Source organism: Enhydra lutris, unplaced genomic scaffold, assembly GCF_002288905.1.
Source record: "Enhydra lutris kenyoni isolate GAN:26980312 unplaced genomic scaffold, ASM228890v2 scaffoldscaffold86, whole genome shotgun sequence".
Classification (NCBI taxonomy): domain Eukaryota; kingdom Metazoa; phylum Chordata; class Mammalia; order Carnivora; family Mustelidae; genus Enhydra; species Enhydra lutris.
In genome coordinates, this window is record NW_019154170.1 from 2,157,239 (window position 1) to 2,172,112 (window position 14,874).

At 51.2% G+C, this 14,874-nt stretch overlaps 1 protein-coding gene across 8 annotated transcripts in view; it reads left to right on the forward strand.

Moving 5' to 3' along the window:
* Positions 1-4,150: 4,150 nt before the first annotated feature.
* LOC111161669 (RAN binding protein 3) overlaps positions 4,151-14,874 on the forward strand; it is a 53,180-nt gene continuing 42,456 nt past the window's right edge. For 6 of the 8 annotated variants that reach the window (XM_022525452.1, XM_022525453.1, XM_022525457.1 and 3 more), the window contains exon 1: positions 4,151-4,241. In XM_022525452.1, the coding sequence (XP_022381160.1) occupies positions 4,220-4,241 (22 nt within the window). In that variant the 5' untranslated portion in view covers positions 4,151-4,219. The remainder of the gene's footprint in view (positions 4,242-14,874) is intronic. The other 2 variants (XM_022525460.1, XM_022525461.1) reach the window with 1 other exon arrangement.

Genomic DNA, 14,874 nt, shown 5'->3' on the forward strand with positions numbered 1-14,874 from the left:
CTCATCTCCTCATTCTGTTCTAGCCGCACTGAACTCCTCTTGGCTCCTCCAGCTCACCAAACTGGTTCCTGCCTCAGGACCTTTGCACTCACAGATCTTCTACTAAATGTCACCTCTTCAGAGGGGACTTCCCTGACCAGCCAATCTGAAGTATCCCCTTTTTCTTTCTTTCCTCCCTGTCTCCCTTTCTTTTTGAGTAGACTCCTCGTCCAGCATAGAGCCCAATCTGGGGCTTGAACTCCTGACCCTGAGCTCAAGACCTGAGCTGAGATCAAGGGTGAGATACTTAACCAACTGAGCCACCCAGGCACCCCAATTTCCCTTTTTCTCTCACTGTCACAATATGCTGTTTTACTTATTTATTTATTTATTTTTTGGTAGTACTGGTCACTATCTCATACGTTTGCCAGTCTATTGTATATCTCCTTACAAAAGAATGCAAAACTCCACAAAGGGAGGGTGTTAAGTTCCTGGAAGCCAGGATCTGTCTTGTCCATCCTGGGTCCCAACATGCAGAACAGTGCCTGACGTACAGCAGAGCCACGGACACACACTGCTGTGTAACACCCGTCTCCTAGACTTACAGGCTCGTAATAGCAGTCGTCATTTACTTGGTCTCTCATAGTTCGTGTGTGTGAGGAACGGGAGGCGGGGGCTAGCTGGGCAGTGCTCTCAGGGCTCTGCTGTGTGGTGTCTGTGTCTCAGCTTCCTCACAGCATGGCAGCCTCAGGGCAGATGGGACTGTTTACACGGAGACTGAAGGTTATAGGTTTGCTGTTCCAGCAAAGCAGATGAACGTTGCAACCTCTGTCCCTGTCATGACCTAGCCTCACAGGTCGGTGTCACCGTCGCGGTACTCTACTCATCCACCACTAACAAGGGCACCTCCACTCAAGGGAAAGGAACGGGGACCTCACTTTTTTGATGGAAAGAGGGTCAAAGAATTTGGGACCTTGTTTTCCAACTACCACCAGTAAGTGATAAACAATTATTTATTGAATAAATAAATAAATGTTGACTAAGTTAATTTGTTAGAGGAGACCAGATAAAGCAAGAACAGGCCTGAGGGGCAACTGCTGGCAGCCACTGGCACTTCGGAGACAATCGTGAAACCAGCGGAAACTTAATTGGCTCGTCAGGCTGATAGGTCCAGCATCTCTCTAGGTCCCTTGAAAAACAGCAACTGGGTTATATTTAGCAAGTGATGACGTGTTGCTGGGAGGTGCCCAACGTGTGGGATGAATGTGCTATATGAAATGACTTTAGGAGACATACAGATATTGCATTAGATGACACCGAATCACGTGATTTAGCTATCCCGTTTTCAGTCCTCCTTTAGTACTTCTCATCGTGTCAAGGAGAGTCTCCGCTGAGTGACAATATGCCTTTAATAATCCTCTAATACTGTGCTAATAATATCTCTTTACACCAAAGAAAAAGCAGGCTTGGGGCTTAGCACCTTGGCATTCAATAATGTCTACCCAGAATTTTTAAATTTTCATGTTTATTTTTACAATTATCTCCTACTCATGGCTTAGTGGTTTTCTATTCAGATGGTAATATACGCTATTTAGTGTAAATGTAAACCAATAAAAGGCCTGTAAAGAAAAGTATTAAGCTCATTAAGGGTCAGAGTCAGACACGCGGCAAAAGCCAAAAAGATCTACCCAAGAGAAAAATATACCTAAAATGAAATATAATGAATATAATGAAGCCAACAAACTAAAAACGAGAAAACCTGAGCCTACACACTGCTGGAGACCTGATGGACTTAATGACCACCAGGGTCCTTTCGAGCACTGACATTCCGGCTCTTCCTAGAGAATTTCTAACTCAAGGTCTGTGGCCTGGGCTTCTATTTTGGTGGCAAAATGTAGGGTAGGAAAATCAAGGCGTTTATTAAAGTTAGTGCAATTCTTAATAGTATTAACCATTCCTCACCCCCCAAAATAAGTGAAAGTTTCTGAGCAGTGCTTCTCAAGGTCGGACATGCATAGGAAGCCCCCGGGGAATCTTGTTAAAAATGGGGCTTCTGATTAAGGTCTGGTTTAGGACCTGGGGTTATGTATTTTGAAGAAACTTCCAGGTGGTGCTGATGTTGTTGATTTGGGGACCACACTGGAGAAACAGCAAGCTCTAGGAACAAATACAGCGTTTTCTGAGCATCTCTCCCCAGCTCTGAAATTAGTGATGTTCGCATTAGTAGACTGAAATCAGCCATGGTTGAAGAATTTACACCAAGAAAATCAGCACTACAAACCAGGGTTCAATGTCATTGTTTTATTAATTAAGTTCTAGGCTAAAAAAAAGTGATAGGAAATATATAAATAAAATTTACAATAAACTATAGCACCCAAGCACACATATAAATACATATACGTACACACAGACTGATACCCACGTTCTCCTCCAGAGAAGCAGCCCTTAACCATCTGTGGGGCCCCACAGGTCCTACAGATGCATACAGGACAACCGTGTAGATTAGGGGCTGGCAAAATCTTCCGTAAAGACCCAAATAGCAAATATTTTTTTAAAAGATTTTCTTTATTTACTTATTTGGCGGGGGTGGGGGGGAACACGAATGAGAGGAGAGGCAGAGGGAGAGGCAAACTCCCTACCGAGAAGGGAACCTGAGGCAGACTCAATCAACCCCAGGCCCTTGGGATCGTGACCTGAGCCGCAGACAGACGCTTAGCCGACTGAGCCACCCAGGCTCTTTCCAAATGGCAAATATTTTACGTTTTGTTAGTCTGTCGCCGTCAAAAAGGAGACAGCACCGCTGCTGCAGCTTGAAAAGCAGCCACAAACAACATGTAAACTAGTAAGTGTGGCTCTTTTCAAAGAAAATGTTATTTGTGAACACTGAAATATCCAATTTTCACATGTCGTGGGATCTTCTTCTCCTTCTTCTTCCGACGTCTTCCAACCACGGCAAGTGCGGAACCATTCCTAGCTCACAGGCCACAGGCGGCCAGCCCGCCGCAGGACCCCCTTGTCGAGATCACAATGGAAGAGAGCGGAGCGGCGCTCACGGCGCGTTGGACCCGGGACACAGAGCCCCGGCAGAGGGCTCAGCAGGCGCACAGACCCGAGGGCTGGAAGGAGTTCGGCAAGCTCCGAGGCCCGGGGGACCCCTGTGGCTAAACTGCCCCGAGCAAGAGGGGAGCATGAGAGCCGGGCGCGGGGAACTTCCTTGAGCCTTAACGAGAAGCTTAGAATTTACTCCACACTCGGGAGAGAGCTCTCCGGGCGCGCGGAGCAAGGATGGGCCCTTGATCTAGTTTGTATTTAAGGACTCCTCCGCCTGCCGCTGGGCGCGACCGGAGCGCGGGGCCCGACAGGAGGCGGCGCGGTGTCCCCGGGGGAGAGGCGAGGCTGGCCTGGCCCCGCGGGGCCCGTGTCCCGGCGACAGAGCAGAGCCAGGAATGCGTTCAGACGGACTTCCGGCAGGTGAGCCGAGGCGGCCAGGAGGCGCGGCGGGCCCGACACCTTCCCTCCAGCCCGGCTCCCAGACCCAGACGCTCGAGGCCCCGCCCGCGCCAGGCGCCGTCCCGGGACCCCATCCCGGTGCCCACTCCCCCCCCCCCGAGGGCCCTCCCCTCCTGATCCCTCCTCCCGCCGGCACTCTCCGACCTCCGACCCCTCCCCAGCTTCCTCCACCGCCCCACGTGGCCTGAAGAAAACGCTGGTCTGAATAACTGGGCCCTCGGAAGGGAAAACTGAGGCGCCCCGGGGCCCTCCTGTCAGGCCTGCGCTCGTGGAAAACTACCCCCCCCCCCCCCCCACAGATCCAGAGATTCACCTCGGGGAAGTCCTCGGTCGCGGCTCCCTCGGCGGCTCACGGTTCCACCGCAAAGGAACTTGGAAACGAGCAGAAAGCTGGGGCGTCGAGACACAGCCCCCTCCGCGCCGCCTCACAGAACGTCGGCTCCCCAATGCGCGCGAGGCTCACTACGCATGCGCCCTGCTCTGCCCCCGCCCCCTTAGTCGGCGGGAAAAGGAGGCGGGGGGCAGTTAGTGCGCAGGCGCGTGCTCGGAGCGCGGCCGGGCCGGGACCGCCCGCCGGAGCGCGAGTCCGCGCCGGTCTCAGCGCGCAGGCGCGAGCTGCTGGCTTCGGTCGGAGTCAGATCGCCGAAGTGCGCACGCGCGGGAGTTTCTGGCAGAAAGCAGAAGAGCCCGGGCCGGCGCGGGGCCTTGTGGGAGGGCTTAAGGAAGTAAAATGGCGGACCTGGCGAACGAAGGTAGGGGAGGCTCCGTCGGGGGCCAGCTGGCGGCCAGGGAACGGGCGGCGGGAGGCTGAGGGGCCATAAGCCCGAGGGTTGAGCACCCCAGAGTGCGGGGGACTGTGTGCTCCGGGACAGCGGCCCAGCGGACCCCACAGCCGTCCCCCATTGCTTCCCCTCAGGCCGGGCTCACCGGCCCGGCCCATCACTCCCGGCAGCCTCGGCCCTGCTACCGTCCGGCCAGAGGGCTTTGAGAGGCTGCTGGAGCCATAGCTCTGAGACCCTTCTGCTCCCCGGGCCAGGTCTGGGCCCGAAAGGGGCGGTAGGCGCGGCCTCAGCGCCTTGGCCTCAGATGTAAATAGACCTCTGGGCCTGGTCGTCGCCCAGCGCGCCACGCTCCCTCCCGCGCCCCCTCGTTCCCGGGGACCGGCTTGTCCCTTTCCCCGGCCTGGCGCCGAGGAAGCCCACCCCCGAATCCGGTGGGCTTCTCATCCTACGCGGGCCCGCTCCATGCCCAGGATGGAGTACACCTGATCTGTTCCCCACCCCCTCCCCGAACTCGGCCCCCAGTTCCCGCCAGTTCCCCCAGATCCTTAGTGGCGACTTGAGAGTCGCGCCTGGGCTCCCTGCATTTAGGCCTGGCCACAGGATGTGGAGCCCTGAAAGCCGCGGCTGCTTTTTAGCCCTTATTCGCAGCACTTCCAGAGAGGGGGAGAGAGAGAGAGAGAGACAGACTGTGCGAATTCCTTCTTCTCTGGAGCGCTGACATCCCACCCGAGCGTTTTTGACAAGGTTACGGTTCCAAAACCTCTCGAGAAAGCACTCCATAAGCTGGTGTCTGCTCGAATCAATAGTGGTGTCGGTATCGCAGCAGCCTGAGGACTTCCGAGGCCTATTTTTAGCTCCCTCCGTTTCTAGGTGCACGACTGTAGTTCTGGCAAGCTGTCTACCTGCTTGGCCCTCTTCCCCCATACCTTGCTCCCTGCTACGGGAGGGTGTCCCGAGGTTTCCATACTGACCTGTAAGAATGCATGGATGAAAGAGTTAACTGCCCACCCTGGCGGAGCATTTGGGGGTGGTACCCTGCACCTTTTAAAGCCTGAATCCTGTCGTCTTGAAATACTCCTCACTTAAAAAAGATCCGTGAAGTAGGTATTGTCAGCTGGTCCTCTTGGTTAGGAAACCGAGTTAGAGCGCTGAAGTTACTTGTCCGAGGCAGGTCACAGAGCTTGTGAGCGGCAGGAATGTGTGAATCAGGAAGTCTGGCTGCAGAGCCCAGCCCCCCATACACGCCCCCACACCCCCTGCCACCTTGCGCTGTAACTCTTCTACAAGACGGAGGAGCCCACAGAGGGCTGAGGCATCCCAGTTCATAAGATCCAGTTAAAGGTAGGAGAGGGAGTGAAGACAGGGGAATCAATATGACATGCTGTATGTATAGGTTTGGCCCATTCAGTTTCTTGAACTTGTCGATCTTAACAATAATATTGTCAGAGATTTTACTAGCAAGGTGGGCTTATTCAGGGGTAGCAGAGAATGGCAGGGTAAGACAAGCAAGCACGACAGAACCATAGGAGAGTCTCGCAATGAAGGACAGGAACAGGATTTTAGGGAGAAGGGGAAAGTTGTGAACACTTGTTTGAACCGGAAGTCTTTCGGAGAAAAGCAGCAGTTCGGGGTGATGACAGTTTCTCATTGGCTGAGTTACAGGGGTGGATGGTTTCCTACAGAAGACTCAGGGTACCTCCTCTGTCAGGGCCTGTAATTGACATTTCTTTCCTTTTGATGTTTCTTCTGTGGGGGGCTGTAACTGACCGTTCTCCCCTGATTTCTTTTGCATGGTAAGGCAACCCCTTTTGGCCTCCCTTTTACCCCCCTCAAGTTTGCTTTAGTGAGGTTTTTCTCATTATTAATTTTCGCAAACTCAAGACTCAACATATCCAACATCATAGTCGACATCTGCATGTAAGTGTCTCATCGAACAAAATCCCTATCTTTACCCCCAACACCTACCTGCCCACTCCACAGTCTTCCTTCTATTTGTAGTAATTAGCAAGTCCTTCCTTTAATTGCCCAGGCCAAAAACCTTGAAGTCACCTCTTAATTCCTCTCATATGCCGCAGCAAATCCTGTCAGTCTATCTAAAATATTTCCAGAAGGTGACCACTTCTCACCACCAGCGCTGCTTTTCACCACTTGGGCCTCCCTTCCAACTGTACCCATCTAACGGCTCAGCCCAGAAGCTAGAGTGGCCCCATTATACCTCCCTTTCCTCCCATCGCACTTGCTCTTCTTGAACCACTCTGGTTTCCTCAGTGTCCCTTGAATGGACTCTACACTCACCGCCTTTATGCCTTTGGACCTTCCAGTTCCCCTGCCTGAACCAGTCTTCCCCTAAATGCCCCTATGGCTCACTCTTTTGCCTCATTCAGGTTTTTACTCAAATATTATGGAGAACTTCTCTGGCCGCCTATTTTAAATTGGATCCACATTTCCTATCTCCTATATACCACTTTATTTTACTCCCCAGCACATAGCAATCTCTGACATATGAAGTTTACTTGTTTGTTTGACTACCCGAATATAAGCTTTAGAATATAAGCTCCGTAAGGGCAAGGATTTCTGTCATGATCACAGATGGATCTCCTACATCTTGAACAGTGCCTGGAACAACGTAGGTATCCAAGAGAGGTTTGTTGAATAAATGAATGAATTCATCACTGAGGACCCATATTGTAAGGTGTACTTTTGAGCACAAAGGGGAAATTGTGGATTCCTTTTTCCATGGATACCATTTCTAGTATATGGGCTAACATGTGAGCTTTTGATTGCTTAATTGAACAGTAAGTATAAAACAGAGGAATAGAATGCTTTATATTTAAAGTTTTTGCCTATTAAATGCTACCCTCACTCAGTACTTTGTGTCTGACACTAGTTCTGGCGTAGTTGTCCTCAGGACATAAATCTTAGTGGCTTTTTGGCTTGTACAGTCTGCTGAGATGTTTAATGTATTATCTGCTGTGTAAACGAGGCCTTTCTTGCCTATGCACTTTGAAGTTTTAGGGACTGCCCCCTGTGTGTGTTTTTCCTCCTGCTGTTTGAGCTCCACTCAAATGCGCTCTTAGCTTCCATTTTTCCAGAGTGCTCTTCCAAGCTGGTCCATCTTCACACCCAACCCTTCTGTCGCTCTTTCCTGGGCCATTGCTACCCATGCGCCTGGGCTGGGGCATCAGAGTCACCAGGCGAGCTTTCTTAAAACCACAAGGGCTCAATCCCCACACCCCACCCATTCCAATTCTGCGAGATGTCGAGTGGGCCCTGGGCATCTGTACAGAGAGAAATCAGCATGGGTGAGTCCGGTGTGCAGCCAGGGTTGAGAACCACAGGCTTGAGTGGTGCAGATTAGGTGTGCTGTGCTTGTTCGGAAAGAAACGTTTCCAACTGTGTATTTAATACAGCATCTTGTTGGCCTTCGTTGCCATGGTGATCTCTTCAGGGATGGTGACAGCAACTCCCACAGCCCTTTCTTGGTACTCCTATAGTCTGACTTTTAAAGTCCAGTTGGAATGCTTCTCCTCTAGGAGACAGAGAGAAAGTGTGCGTGTGTGGGTCTGTGTATGTGTTTTACACTTGTGTCCAGGGATACTCTCTTCTGCTTGGCATTTTGCTGTTGATCTATCCCAAACACACTAATTATTCTATCCCCTGCATCATAGATGGATGTCAGGATTTGAATGCTGAGTTTTGTGTCTTTAAAAGGTAAAGAATGGGCAGAGGGTGAGTAAAGTGTATTTAACCTATAGAATATCTTGGATTCCAGATCCCAGTGTCTAAAGATAGCACATACACCCACATCCTTGCTGGCCTGTGGACATGGTATAAAGCAGCGTTCTTACCTTTGGCCCTACTAACATCTGGAGCCAGATAATTCTGTTGTGAGCGCTGTCCTATGCGTCGTAGGGTGTTAGCAGCATCGCACTGTCCCTAACCCTATCCACTGTATGCCAGTAGCGCGCACCCTCCCCGTACCCCTACCCCAGCGGTGGCAACCACTAACAATGTCCTCAGGCGTTGCAGAATGTCCTGGGGCAGGGGTGAGGAGAACCACACCTGGGGTAAGACCCGCTGGTGTGACGTAATGGCAGGGCGCAAGCTTTGCCTTGCTGAGAGCTGGCTTTGTGTTTAGACTCTGCCGTGTACTCTCCGGGTGACTTTGAGCAAATTTCTTAACCCCTTTGAACCTCGGTTTCCTCACCAGATGGGAATCATGATAATCGTGGGTATTTCATGGCTGCTGTGAGCATTGGGTGAATCAATGCATATGAATTATTTAATACCTATCTGCACACACAGTAATAAACAGTAAATGGTAGCTGTTTTTTACTACAGAGGGCTCATCCTGTGGAATGGTTTGGTGTGAAGTCTTCAGGAGAGAGAGAGAAAGAGAGCAAAGTATGAGTGTGCCTAGGGAGGCTGGCCCTGGGGTGCGCCGTGATGGGACCCCAGCTGGAGCTGAACTGTCAGCCCTTCTGGGTTCTGTCTTGCCTTCCGCATGATCCCCTGCCCAGGGTTCTCAGCTTCAACACCATAGACGTCTGTGGCCGGCTAATTCTTCAGCACGTGCAATGCCCTGTGCCTTGTAGGATGTTGATGAGCTTCTCTGATCTCTTCCCACTAGATGCCAACAGCACCCTCCTCCCTCCCCCCATCATGACAGCCAAGAATGTGTTAAACATTGCCCATGTCCTGGTGTGGGGGGGGGTACAAAGCGGCCCGCAGTTGAAAACGTCTGATCTAGCCTGACCAAATGTCACTCTAGAGATTTTCACGGTGGCTTGGCTTTTCTCAGTTTTCACCTTACTTGATGACTTAGAACTTAACGCCTGAGAGAATGAGCTACAAGTGAACTGGTCGGAATCCTCATATCACTAAATTCTCACCGTCTCCTGCCATAAACTTAACTTTTAGGATGAGTGAGAGACAACCGCTTTAAAACTTGTCATGAAGTTATGATAAACATTAACTGGGATCTGTTCTGAGATCAGAGTGTGTATGTGTGACTGTGTGGTGCCTCTTCTGTCTGTAGCATGTGGGGCTGGTGGTAGCTGGGTGGTGTCATGCTACCTCTGAGGCTGCAGAATTTTTATACATTTTGAAGAAAATTTATGTTTTGGTTCCATTATATAGACCAAAAAGGTCAAAGTTCTGCAAAACTTTTGAACCGTGTCTTCAGCCTGCCTCTCACTTAACTGAAAAGTGGGATGACCCCAGCAGTCCTGTTATGTCGCACATTCATTCGGTGTCAGGGCTAGTCGGGGTCTGGTTTGTTCATACTCGGGGAGTTAGAGCGAGTGGAAGCAAAAGGAAGGAATGGAGGTTAGAGCAGGCGAGCTCAGATGGCATTTGGAAGAGTGGCAGTGTGTGGGAGTGGCAAAGGGGGCATTTTTGGTACTAGTTCAGTTCGGCCTAGTTACTGTGTTCAGGCACGGAGAATAGGCCGGGGTAGCGTGGAAGGTGAGGACCATCTGGGGGGTCTGAGAAGGGCCTTTCTTCTGTTGCGAAAACCCTGAGACAGGCAGGCCACAGAGGTGGCTGGTGTTAACTTGGCCCTGCCTTGGTAGCTCTCCATGGTACTTTGAAGCAGTCCAGAGGCAGGTGGGTTCTCGCCGTTACCCCGCTCAGGATCTCGTGGAGCTGATGGAGGTGGCGGCAGGAGTTCTTTGTTTTGTTTGAAAGGGATTTGTTTTTGCCGCCTGTGCACAGTACCCTTCCCGGTCCCGTGGAGTCTTTCTCGTGGTCGGTGTGATTTTGTGCTCCTTGGGAGAAAACCATAGAGCTAGGGCCTCAGAGAAGAGCCCCCTGGCTGTCCACAGTTGGCTTCATCCTTGGCATTCTTGACACTCGGTGCTGTTGCCCAGTACTTGCCGTGAGTCTTAGCCCTGAGTGCACCCCATACTTGTTCAAGAAGCCTCTAGAGGAAAATAAAAAAGTGATGCGTGGGCCACCCCATCAGTGACAGTGGCAGGAGGTCCAGAGTGTCGGTAGTTTTAAAAAGCTCCGCAGATGTTTTACAACACGAAGCCAGAGTCAAAAACCACAGGCAGAAGTTGCAAACTTGCTTCAGGGGCAAGCAGATGTGTTTAATTTGGCCCGTTTAGGAACTTTGGTTTGTTTTTAATTAGGAACCAACATTTAAGAGTTTTGAGATTTCAAGGGGAGGGAAATAGTCTAGGTTTCTCGTTTCTCTTGAAAAGCAGGAACCAGGCTGTTCCAGGGCTCTTGTGCAGTAGCAGGTCGCCAGGACGGAGGAGCAGCTGCCGCCCTTAAGATAAGACTGTGTGCCCCAAATTATAATGTCGAAGGTACAGCAAACACATGACATGCAGAGGAGAGAACATTAGATGAAAATCGTAGATGCACTGATCGCAGATATGGAGGACGTGTCTGCAAATAAAGAAAAAGGCTTGGAATGCTCAGAATAAAAAGATCGATTGTGTGCCCCCCAGGACACCGCAGTCCCCACCAAGTAGTTTGGGATCTGGCCCACTTCCTTCTTTTCCCATGCCTGCCTGACCTTGGTTGGCATTTGGGTTTCAGCCCTATTGTACTGCCTCAGAGATGCAGCTGTCTCTGCACGTTAGCAGAGACCCTCAGCGCAAAGCTCTTGACGGTCTGTAATGAATTCAGGATTCACTACCCCCCGACTGTTAGCGCTCGGAGAGCAGCATATGGCAGCACTTCGCCAAGATGGTCCGCGGGCCCCTGGGAGTCCCCAAGACCTTTCAAGGAGACTGCAGGTCTAAAACTGTTTTCATAACAATACAAAGACATTGTTTGCCCTTTTCACTCCCATTCTCTTGTGAGCGGACAGTGAAGTTTTACCTGAAGGCGCTAACAGCGTCCTACAGCAGCAGACGGACTGCAGAAGCAGGTAAGGGACTCTCGCCGCCTTCTCTTAAGGCGGACATTGAAGAGATTTGTCAAAATGCAAGACAATGCCAATTTTCTCACTAACTTTTTTGTTTTAAGAATTACTTTTCATAAAATTTATTGTTTAGCTAAGCCCTTACTACCATTATCCTAAAGAAGTTAACGTTTTAATATTTTTTTACCTTTACTTTCTAACCTGGGAAGTATCAACAGCTGTCGCCAACAGTTAAAAAAGCTCGTAGAGAGTCTCAATAATTTACAAGCATGGAAAGCTGTCTTGAGACCAAGCAGTTTGAGAACTGCTGGCATGTGATCGCGCAACCCCATTGTAAAGAGCCTGAGTGGAGCCTGTTGTGAGCTCGGCGCAGGTTTCGGCCCCATCTCTCCAGTCCAGGACAGTTTTAACTTGGGACTGACTGGCAGGCCCCGAGTGACTTGCTCGTGGCACCATTGGAAATACCTGGATTGCCTGTCCTTGATTTGCATCTTACCTCTGCCACGTACTTGCCCAGGATCTTGGGCAGGATGTCTGACCTCTGTTCCTGCATCTGTAGCCTCGGGATGACGCTGATCAAGTCTGAGGGTCATTGTTCCCAGAGAATGTTTGTCGGGTAACTGACCCACTGGCACGTGCGGACGTGCTCTCAGTTACTAGTGGATGTTGCTCTAGGATTAGAGGTCTGGATGGAGAAAAACCTCCTTTTGGATTGTGTTTCTCCACCTCAGTCTTACTGACATGGGGGCTGGCGGGGGCTGACCTGTGCCTCGCAGGGTTTAGAAGCATCCCTGGCCTCTACCCACAAGATACCAGTGGCACCCCGCCCCCCAAGTCATGACACGGAAAAATGTCTTCAGACATTGCCAGATGTGCCCTCCTGGGCAGAATTGCCTGGATTTAACCCCTGGCTTAAGGTAGCCCATTGACCCCCAAGAGACTACAGTCCCTAATCATTTGACCTACTGCGGTCCGAGGATGTTGCACACATTTAAATGCACAAAGTATGGGGAGGGAGAAAAAAGGGGACTCCCAGAAGCTAGGGGGTCACCACAGTGTGTACTGTCTGACCCACTGGGAACTTACTTTGGTGTATAATGTGAGTAAGGGATCTAACTCCATCTTTTTCCGAGTAATCAATGCAGAGTTTCTCACCTGCAGCATCGTTAACATTTCGGGGTGGTTTGGGGACCCTCGTGTGCACTATAGGGTGTTGACCAGCATCTCTGGTCTCCATCCACTAGATGCCATTAGCAGTTCCCCCACATCGTAATAACCAAAAATGTCTCTAGACACTGCATAATGTCCCCAAGGGACAAAGTCATCCCTGGGGGAGAAGCACTGGGTTATGAGATTAACTGTCCAGGAATAGATTATTCGCCAACTGGAATTTAGGGCTCACCCTCCCAGCCTCCGTTTCCACTGTGGCCTTTTGGCAGATACAGAGGCATTGTGGACTCCATATCCCTGTGATGGAGGAACAGTGTTTTCCATGACCTTCAGCACTGTCTCGGGTTCAACAGAAGGACCTCCAGAGAAGCTCTGGATCTAGGCCATTCTATGTCACAGAGACTGAAACCAGAGGCCACATAAGCAGGGCGAGTCAGCTGGTGCAGTGCACCTGCTTCCAGTAGCTTCCAGCCCATGCTCATCCTTTCTAGTGGATCAGTAGCATTGACTTCACGAGCACTCGTTCTCTTCCAGAAAACTTATCCGTGCAGGGCTCTGTCCTTGGCTGTCACTCTCAAAAAGAAATAGGAATTTGCAGAGACAGTAGTAGTTCCTCCGTGTGCACGTTTAGAAGGCAGGCCTTGCTTTGTACAGTAAGTTTAAAATGCTCTTGCTTTAGCTAAACTCCCCCAGGTTTGCCGCACAGAATCTCGGGAATTTGCTGACCCAGAATGAATGCCTGTGTCACATTTGTAATAGCAGAGCAGGAGTGGGGCGCACGGTTCTTGAGAGTTTGGCTTTCTCAGGTCGGGAGTGGGGGGAACAGGCTACTCTTTGCACAGAAGGGAAATGATGTAGCATTGATGGTGGTGGCCGCTGGGGGTCTGAGAGTCCAGGGCCTGGATCAGTCATTAGCACCATTGGAGGTCCCCCCCGTTATGGGCTCTTATTGCCAGACGAGTGGGGCTTGATTTAGCTGACCACGTCTGCCCCTGAGAGAGCAAGGGGGACTTCCCCCACCGCATTAAGATCCTCTCAGTCTTCGCACAGCTGGGGCTGCAGCAGGCTCAGTCTCCGGAATCCGCCCAAATACCCGCTTTGCCCGGCTCCATGGCCCGGGACTAGCCCAGGCTGCCATTATCACCGCCACTTGTCACCTGGATGACGCCTGAGGCTTTCACGCGGCCCTCACATGTGCTGCCTCTGTGAGACCTGTCTTCCCCAGCAGCCCCAGGGAGGTCTTCCCCAGAATTTTTTTTTTTAAAGATTTTATTTATTTATTTGACAGGCAGAGATCACAAGCATGCAGAGAGGCAGGCAGAGAGAGAAGGGGAAGCAGGCTCCCCGCTGAGCAGAGAGCCCGATGCGGGGCTCGATCCCAGGACCCTGAGATCATGACCTGAGATCATGACCTGAGCCGAAGGCCGAGGCTTTAACCCACTGAGCCACCCAGGCGCCCCTTCCCCAGAATTTTACACGAAACCTTCCTCACACAAAAATGGGAAGAATTGCGTGAGGACCGCTCACTGACGGTGCGACCCTTTAAAAATATAAACCAGGTCCTATCGTGACTCCTCTGGCTTCCCTTTAAACTGGATAAATCCGGACTCCTCACCGTGGCCCCCTCCCCAACCTCACCTCCTGCTTTCCCCCATGTTAGCCTCTAGGTTCTTTCTGTCCGTAGGACTTTCGTACCTGGGATTCTCTCTACACACTATACTCTGCCTTCACCTGCCTTACCCCGTTATGTCCAAGGTTCAGATGACACCTTAGGGCGGCCATACCCAGCCATGCACCCTAGAGTGCCCTCCTCCCCGTGCTCTTCCCGCTACCCTTCTTTACCTTCCTTATAGCATCTCTCTCTCTCTTCCATCCTGTCTCCAGTGCCAGACACAGTGCCTGGCATGTGGTAGGTGCTCAGGAAATCGTGCGGCCGCAAGCTGGGCTTGTCTGGTCGGCTTTCCATCGATCAGGCGTGAGGGATTCTGAGCAAATGAGCATGTGAGTTGTCCCAGCATCTGGGCAGCTTTGAGACGGGGCCAGATTTTGAGGCATTTATCAGTGTTGGGGACCTAGGAGTTGGAGACAGTCCTTGGATCCAAGACTGGTGCTTTTAGGTGGCGTCAGTGTTCTTGCAGTCTTCTGGGTAAAATTGTAATAATGAGCATAATGCCCAGGTGGTGTTCCTGCTGCGTGCTGGCCACTTCCAAACATTTTGTCTGCATCATTTCAGCTAAGCCTCCCTAGAACTGCCCGGGGTGTGGCACCGTCCCTCTTGGACTACTGGGGACCAGGGAAGGTCTTTTGGGTCGCCTAGGATCCCAGCCGTAAGTGCTTGAGACCTATTTGAATGCCCGCAAAAACCAGAGCCTGTGTGTCATCAGTTTCGGTCTGCTGCCTCAGCAGGAGTTCTGTGGTCCTGGGATTTGCTTCCGGTGGGGGGATTTCCGTTGTCTTCCCTGGAGCTTTCCCCCAGGCTTCAGCCCCTTTGATTTCACCTCTCGGCTCTGCCCATGTCGTGCCACCTAGTGTCAAAACAGAAAAATGCTGCAAAGT